This window comes from Nicotiana tabacum, chromosome 4 (assembly GCF_000715075.1).
Source record: "Nicotiana tabacum cultivar K326 chromosome 4, ASM71507v2, whole genome shotgun sequence".
Taxonomy (NCBI): domain Eukaryota; kingdom Viridiplantae; phylum Streptophyta; class Magnoliopsida; order Solanales; family Solanaceae; genus Nicotiana; species Nicotiana tabacum.
This window is the reverse complement of record NC_134083.1, coordinates 75,146,830-75,155,513: the sequence shown is the minus strand read 5'-3', so window position 1 is coordinate 75,155,513 and position 8,684 is coordinate 75,146,830. Positions and strand designations below refer to the sequence as shown.

General features: G+C 40.6%; 1 protein-coding gene across 1 annotated transcript; it reads left to right on the top strand.

The window, feature by feature from the left end:
• The first annotated feature begins 7,071 nt into the window (after positions 1 to 7,071).
• On the top strand, positions 7,072 to 7,930 carry LOC107826079 (21 kDa protein-like). The gene has a single exon (XM_016653025.2). The coding sequence runs from the start codon at positions 7,199 to 7,201 to the stop codon at positions 7,844 to 7,846; it is 648 nt and encodes a 215-aa protein (XP_016508511.1). The 5' UTR covers positions 7,072 to 7,198; the 3' UTR covers positions 7,847 to 7,930.
• The last annotated feature ends 754 nt before the right edge of the window (positions 7,931 to 8,684 follow it).

Genomic DNA, 8,684 nt, shown 5'->3' with positions numbered 1-8,684 from the left:
AGTAACAAGATTTCTCGAAGACCACAAGATAATAAGGATACTGTCGACACCGTACCACCCCAGTGGGAACGGGCAGGCCGAATCAATGAATAAAACTGTCATTCAAAACTTAAAGAAGAGATTGAACGATGCTAAAGGGAGATGGAGAGAAATCCTACCCGAAGTTCTTTGGGCATATCGGACAACATCAAAATCCAGTACGGGGGAGACCCCGTTCTCCTTAGTATATGGATCCGAAGCATTGATACCAGTCGAGGTTGGTTAACCCAGTGCTAGATTTCAATTCTCGACGGAAGAATCAAATAACGAGGCTATGAACACAAGCATCGAACTATCGGACGAAAGGCGAGAAACTACCCTCGTCCGAATAGCCGCCCAAAAGCAGCGAATCGAAAGGTATTATAATCGAAGAACCAAGCTCCGCCATTTCAAGCCTAGGGACTTAGTGTTGAGAAAAATTACCATCAATACCCGGAATCCGAATGAAGGAAAGCTAGGACCGAATTAGGAAGGACCATATCAGGTACTCGAGGACATCGGAAAGGGGTCGTACAGGATCGGCATTATAAACGGCAAACAGTTATCAAGCAACTGGAATGTATCACATCTAAAATGGTACTACTGTTAAGGTACAACCTTTCCATATTCGTTTATATCTCAAAACTGACCCCTGCAGAAGTCCGAACAAGGGACGGATCTCTCATCAGAAAGCACGCGTTGCACTCTTTTTTCCTTATACCGATTTTATCCCAAATAGGTTTTTCGGCAAGGTTTTTAATGAGGCAACCACTGGTCGTGCAACATTTATAATGATATCCGAGGCCTCGTAAGAGAGTTACTTCACAGCAACAGGGTCCTGATAGGAAAACTGTAAAGAGACAAATGGTCGAAGCGAGCCATGCTCGTATAAATTGGCCCGCACCCGGGCGTGTAATAACATGCGAAAAATTAAGATATAATGCGACCATTAAGCCTATGGGCTATTTTCTCATTTCGAGTTCGAGCAAACACTCACTCGGCCAATTAAGCCTACGGGCTGCATTAATTCGAGTTCGAATCATTCACTCGATCAAGCCTCCAGGCTATTTTTCATTTCGAGTTCGAGCAAACACTCACTCGATCAAATAGCCTACGGGCTGCATCAATTCGAGTTCGAATCATTCACTCGACCAGGCCTACGGGCTGCATCAATTCGAGTTCGAATCATTCACTCGACTAGGCCTACGGGCTATTTCTCATTTTTGAGTTCGAGCAAACACTCACTCGACCAAATAGCCTACGGGCTGTATCAATTCGAGTTCGAATCATTCACTCGACCAGACCTACGGGCTATTTTTCATTTCGAGTTCGAGAAAACACTCACTTGACCAAATAGCCTACGGGCTGCATTAATTCGAGTTCGAATCATTCACTCGATCGAGCCTACGGGCTATTTCTCATTTCGAGTTCGAGCAAAAACTCACTCGACCAAATAGCCTACGGGCTGCATTAATTCGAGTTCGAATTATTCACTCGATCAAGCCTACGGTCTATTTTTTATTTTCGAGTTCGAGCAAATACTCATTCGACCAAATAGCCTACGGGCTACATCAATTCGAGCACAAGCAAACACTCGCTCGACCGTCACGCCTACGGGCTATATTCTCTTCAAAATCGAATCGTTGACAATTAATAAGTCTAAAGGGCTACATTGCCCCAAGTTTGAATAAACGCTCGCTCGGTTGCAGAGACCACGAGGTTCAAGTTTGATTAAGTGGTTTAATACATAGAGATATGCCTATACACAAAATTTATCTACATAGGTGGCTAAAAAATAAATAAATAAATAAACAGGAGCGGTCTCTTCTTTATCAGGTTCCCTCCTGTTCTCGGATCCGCTTTTGCTCCCATCGTCGTCGTCATCATCATTGGAAACCAGAGCTTCAGCATCAGCTTCGAGTTCTTTTGCCCTTTTTATCTCTTCCGTGAGATTGAAGCCACGAGCATGAATCTCCTCGAGAGTTTCTCTCCTGGATCGATACTTAGCAAGTTCGGCGACCCAATGCGCCCGACCATTGGCGGATTCGGCTGCCTCTCTTGCCTGAACTTGGGCAGCTTCAGCATCAGCCCGATAGACGGCCACGAGCGCATCCGCATAAGTCTTTTCCGTTTCAGCATCGGATTCGGCCTTGGCGAGTACTGAGGCCAACCGAGCCTCGAGCTCCTTAATTTTTCTTGCTTAACCACGCCTTTTTCCTTCATTTTCTAAAGTTGGGTTTCAGACGATGATAACTGGGCTCGAGCAGTCTCTTTTTCTGCAGCAAAGTGGTCCATACCTTCTTTCCACCGCAAGGATTCCATCCTTATCACATCGACCTCCTCACGCAGCTTCCCTATCATCTCGATTTTTTGCTGCAGCTGTGAGACCGAAATGTTAGCTATTGTTCTGGTATCGAACCCATAGGTTTTCAAAAGCATCATTACCTGCTTAGAAAAATCATTCTGGTCTCGATAAGCCTTGGCAAGCTCGGCCCGGAGATCTTTTATTTCCTCCTCTCTCTGCCCTAAGGAAAGTTTGAGAGAGTTCCTCTCATCGGTAGCACGTTTCAGATCGGCCGCGTATCGATGCAGCTCATTCTGGGAGCGAAAATATTGTTCTCGATGGACCGCCGCAGCCTACGAAAGAACAAGAAGCGAAGTTAACGAAAGACGAACATAAAGTCAATACCAACAAAAAGATTTTTAAAAGACTCACCTGGTTCAAAGCCTGCCGCAAACCGTGAAAAAGATCCGATTCATCACCGGCACCAGCAACATCCTCGATACCAGTAAACAGGTCACGAAACGGATCCTCTTCATCGTGAGGCCTACCTAGATCGAGGGCCCCCAGAGCTTGAGCTTCCTGAATCACCCCTGCAGAAAAAGCGGGAAAGGTAGGCGAGTCCTCGATCGTTGCTGCCCCAAGTGACTCGCTTGGAGAATTCCCCTCGGCTTGGAGGGGTTCGAAGGGCTCTTCGATTATAACCCCTGCCGGTTGATTTCGATGAGAGGCGTCTTCGACATCCGATAGTTCGGGTACTCTACCAGAACCTCTCTCCGGTATATTTTCAGTTCGAGACGGAGCCCCATAGGGCATCATCGATCCAGCCGGCGTTGAAGCATCGGTGGCTCTCTTCGTCCGGACCGCCAGCGTGGGCTCATTATCCACTTCCTCTTCTTCTTCTTCTTCTTCTTCTTCTTCTTCTTCATCCATTAGGCGCAAAACGGATTCTACGGTCAAAGGAATAACATTCTTGTTCGGCTTACGAGCCGTCCTCTTCTTCGGTTTTGGATATTCGGGCAACGAAGCTCTCTTCCTTTTATTTTCCTTCACCGGCTTTGGAACGAAGGTTGAGACATCCTCCTCATTAGACAGAGGTCTCAAGACTGCGTCCTTACCCAAACCTGCATATGGGAAACCTTATAAAAAATATCGAAAAATGCCTCGTCAGAGTCCGAGAAATGAACTTACCATGATTTTTGGCCTCCCACCGACCCTTAGACAAATCACGCCATGAGCGTTCTGCGTATGTGAAAGTCGAAATAAGATCTCGTACCCAATTCTTGAGGTCGGGAACCGCTCCGGGCATCCAGGGAATCGCTACATCACGAAAAGAGTGTCGATAAGAGAACAAATGAAAGAACAAAATAGAAGCAATAGCAAAATCACACTTACGTTTCAAATTCCACTCCTCGGGAAAGGGCATCTTTTCAGTCGGGATCAGGTCCGAAGTCCTTACTCGAACGAACCTGCTCATCCAATCCTGGTCCCTGTCCTCGTCAATACTCGAGAACAAAGCCTTGGTAGCCCGACGCTGGAGTTTTATTAACCCTCCCCAAAAAAGTCGGGGACGGTACAGCCAGATAAGATGATCGAGGGTGAACGACATCCCCTCGATTTTGCTCACGAAATATCAGATCAGAATAACGATCCGCCACAAAGAAGGATGGACCTGGCCTAAGGTTACCTAATACTATCGAGAGAAGTTGATAACGACGGAATCGAGGGGACCCAAAGTGAAAGGGTAAGTATATACGTTCAAAAACCCTTTCACGTGAGAAGTGATGTCATCGTCAGGGGTAGGTATTATCACTTCTTCTTTTTTCCCAATTGCAGTCCTTCTTTAACAGATCAAGGTGCTTCCCAGTAATCGAACACATGTACCTCGATACCGGCTCACATCGGCCAGGGACCGATGAACCTTTATCAACTTTAAAATCTGAAGTAAGGACTCACGCCTCGGGGACACACTCCTCTGGTCGTGGCTCCGCCGGTGTCTCATCGGCTACACAATGTGAAGATGAAGCTTTCTCTTTCTGAGAAACGGTTTGCGATATTTTCGCCATTTTTGAATTCAAAAATAAGGAGTAGAAGAAAGTGATAGAGATTTGGTAGAATTGAGGGGTCTTTTCGGAAAGAAATCACAGTTTTTTTGGTAGGCTGGACAGTATAAAGAAGAAATTGAGAAATGTTAGAAGATAGAAGATGCAAAAATGGTAAAAGATAAAGGTGAGAGTTATTTATAGGTTCAAAGCGACGGCGGTTCATTATCAGCAGTGGCCGACCACAGCCTAACATTCATTAAATGCCTTGAAAGACTAAACCGACAGGACATCTATCACGTGCGTCATGGTCGAACTTGATGGAATCGACAAGATATAATCCGATTGAGCGGTTGAAAATCATATCGTTTCTCGCCATATTTCTTTCTGAGAAACGAGGGGACTATCTGTATATGGTCGAAATGAATTTCAGCCTTGGCATGTCCGGTACGGTTCGAAAGGTGGTATATCGAAGTAAGATCCCGAAGGGGGGCACGAACTAACCTGGAGCCCGGGGAGGCCGGTCCATGTTGAGCTCGATATCATAATCAAACTCGAACAAGAATCAAACCACGGCGCGGGTAGATCTATCGTGCTGATAATCCAAAAACCAACCTACATCGACTTGGAATCCATCCGAGGGCTCGAACCAGGATCGAGCTCGAACCAAGATCACGAGTTCGAGCCGAAATCAAGCTCGAACCAAAATCGAGGATTCTAAGCAAGATCGAGCTCGCAGACAAAAGCCGTTGTAATCCCACTAGAGGGAATCTTGGCAGAAATTATGGAAAAGCTGATTTATCATGGGTCTCCCACTGAATGTTTATTTTATTATACTTGTGGTCAAACCCCTTCACTATAAAAGGGCTTGTTTATCATTCTTGTAGGGCATCTTTTTTCTGGAGACTTAGACTATCAAAAACTGTATTATTTTCTCTATAAGTAAAGAGTGATCTTTCTAGTTTCTGAGATTGATTCTATTTTGTAAAATCCTAAATTTACTGTTCATAATTGATTCGCCTGGATTACGTTTTCTCCAACCTATATTCATCCTTTTATTTATATATTCATCCTTTTATTTATCCTAGTATTTGGTATTAAGTTGTACCATATATCTTCGGAACTGCGTATAAATTCAACTCTATCCATTTTTCGGGTGAACAATTATACTATCCACTACTAAAGAAAAAGGGGAAACCGATTGCCAAAACCGACCGATATTGGTCGCTAATTGACAAAAATCGATCTAAAATCGACCGATTCGTGGCGGTCGGTAATCGTGTGGTCGGTAGAGCCAACCGACTGACTTCGGTCGATATTTTTCAATCAATTTCGATCGGTCAATTAAATTTCACAAACGACCAAAAAAGAAAAAATCTGTCGAAAAAATCGATCGATTAATTATGTAATTTAAAATTGCACCATCTAAGAATTAAATCGGGGTCTGTACAGTGACAGGATATTATTCTACTACTTGACCATTGTTGCATTTTAATTTAAGACTCTCTTTTATTTTTTTATACTCTTTAATTGTATTTTCGCGTGAAAATAACCGACCGAAATACTTTAAAAAAATAATTACCGACCGAAATAGCTGACCGATTTCGGTCGATTTGTTGAATATTAATTTTAAAATTTTTAATGAAAATCAACCAAAGTTGGTCGAGTTCTTGAAAAATAAATTTTGGCGCGACGCAAAATTAATTTTCCGTATTTTTGCGCCAAAAATAGAAACCGACCGAAGTTGATCGATTTCGTAAAAGAAATTAAAAATAAAATATTTTAAAAAATCAACCGACTTTGATCCGTTTTTTGACCGATCAAAGTCGGTTGGTCGGCCGCGGTCAGTTTTGGCCGAATTTCTAGCCGGGATTGATGTAGCTTCACTTGTGATAGTAGGTGAGTTGTCATTTTTATTAGTTTACCTATCAATGTTGGGGTTTAAGTTTTAGTCGGTAAAAGAGATTTACTTATAATTTGTCTTATGTAAATATTTTTTTACCAAACTTGAACTCTTAAAGAAAACTGAAAGAAGCCAATACTTTATTGACCTCCGGCCAGAAAGCTTTGGACTTGCAATCCTTCGGCCATTCATACCGGTGGATGTGTTTCCTAGAGATAGTAATAATTTCCCTTAGTCTATTTCAATTTTTAGTCTCTTGTTGTATCATGTAGGGGTGTCAAATGGGTGAGTTGGACTGATTGGGATCAGCAACGAATACCTGTATCGACTATATATACATATGTATTCGTTCGCGTAACGAAGGTGAAATACAAAAATACAAAAAATATAATGTTAGAATTGAACTCAAAACCTTTACTTACTAAGCAGGCGATCTAACAGAAATACAGAAAAATATAATGTTATTGCTTAGAATTGAACTCAAGAACTCCACTTACTAAGTAAATGATCTAACCAACTGAGGTACGAGACCTTGTTGCACTCTTGTTTCAATTCAAAACGATTAATCTCTTGTTTCTTAGATTTGATATAAAATTTAAATATAATTACAGAAAGTAATTTTCTGAAAGTACAACTACAAATAATAAATACAATGTATATGTTTGATGTATAGGATAATTTTTTCTTTGTATTAATAGATATTCGGGATGAGAATATTAATTCGTTTAATATCGTCCACTTTAAGTAATCCGTGCTATCCACTTTTTGCTTTTCCTTTTTATATAACAATCAATATATCAAAACCAAAACCCGTGATCGTATAATGAGCCCCATAACATGGAAATGCACAACAAGTATTAAAATAAAGTAGGAACAGTGTATCCTTTATAATAAAGTGCAAAGGACCTTTTCCACACCATTCATCCCAAATCCTTTTTGCCCCATCATTTGGATATGGATTCCTCTGCTCTTTCATTGCTACATTGTCCTAATTGCCATAGCCTTGCATCTATTCGCATTTCCTTTTTCTACTTCATTTTAATAACATCCGCTTTGATATGCTCAGCAACAGCAACAAGAAACCTCGCCAAGAAATCAGAAATCAATACATCTGAGTTCATTACGAACTCTTGTGGTACAACATTGTACACCAAATTGTGCATTGAAACACTCTCACCATACTCAAATTCCATCCAAACAAACCCTAAAGAATTGGCTAATGCAGCACTTACAGTGAGCCTAAAAGGGGCTAAATCAACAACAAATAAAATTTCAAAAATGTCCAAAGAGCAAGACTTGGGTCCAGCAGAAACACATGCCTTAACGGACTGTGTGGAAAACATGGAGGATTCTGTAGACGAACTTCAGAAATCTTTGTTAGAAATGAAGAATTTGAATGGTCCTGATTTTGAAGAGAAAATGGGGAATGTAATGACTTGGGTAAGTGCTGCTTTGACAGATGAAGATACTTGTATGGATGGATTTGACGGCAATGGTAACATGAATGAGAAAGTTAAGGCCACTATTAGGAATTACATTGTTAATGTTGCTCAGTTAACTAGTAATGCTTTAGCTCTTACCAAAAATCTTTCATCCTCTTAGCTGAATCATCAGTGTAATTTATTCTGCTGCTTCTTTTTTTTCCATCTCCCACTTTGGAAAAGAAAACAGAATTCTATTGTTTTATCTCCGTAATTTTTGCTTCCAAAATGTAGGAAAAGATAATTCATGTGACATTTCTCTTATAATGGGTAAAACTAGCTTAAGGGTTTCCTGATTTCAAAATTCATAGTAACAAGGTGACCAAATAAATGTTACTAATAAAATTATGAGAGCCTTCAGCAGCGTCACCTGTCCACAGTCAATGTGTTCCATCAGTGGCTTATGTAAAAAATTTCGTAAGCAATGTTGACATTTAAATGACCATTCAGCATTAACATGGCATAATTGATGACCATAAAATTTCGTTGCGGAAAATTGTGATTTTGGGGTAGAAAAGGATCTTATTACATCATCGTCATTCAAATGATATTTTTGAATTGTTTAATCTTTTTTCATTATTAGTTTTTACGGAACTTAAATCAACTCATTCATTTTTGTCGACACTGTTTCAACTCATTGGCCCTTTTCTTCTAAGTTAAATAGATAAATTATGAGATATTAAACTTGTTCTTGAAGCTTGGAATATGCTTTAGAAAATATCTCTGCATTGAAATTTTGAGGTGAATTACAATTAAAATAGTCAATTTAGATAAACCCTTTTTACTACCTAACTTTTGCTTGTGTTAATTACTCCCATGTTGGTTTCTTCAAGCACTAAACAAAGCCCGCTATGCAGATTTCCTGCATCTTCTCTTAAATTGGGTTTAACTTGAAAATTACATTGAATATATAAAAAATTATACTATGTATAGTCAACAATTATTTTTCATAAATATAT

Bases quoted from the DNA above. Each gene is read 5' to 3' on its own strand.
- LOC107826079 (XM_016653025.2), top strand. From the start codon at position 7,199: ATGGATTCCTCTGCTCTTTCATTGCTACATTGTCCTAATTGCCATAGC.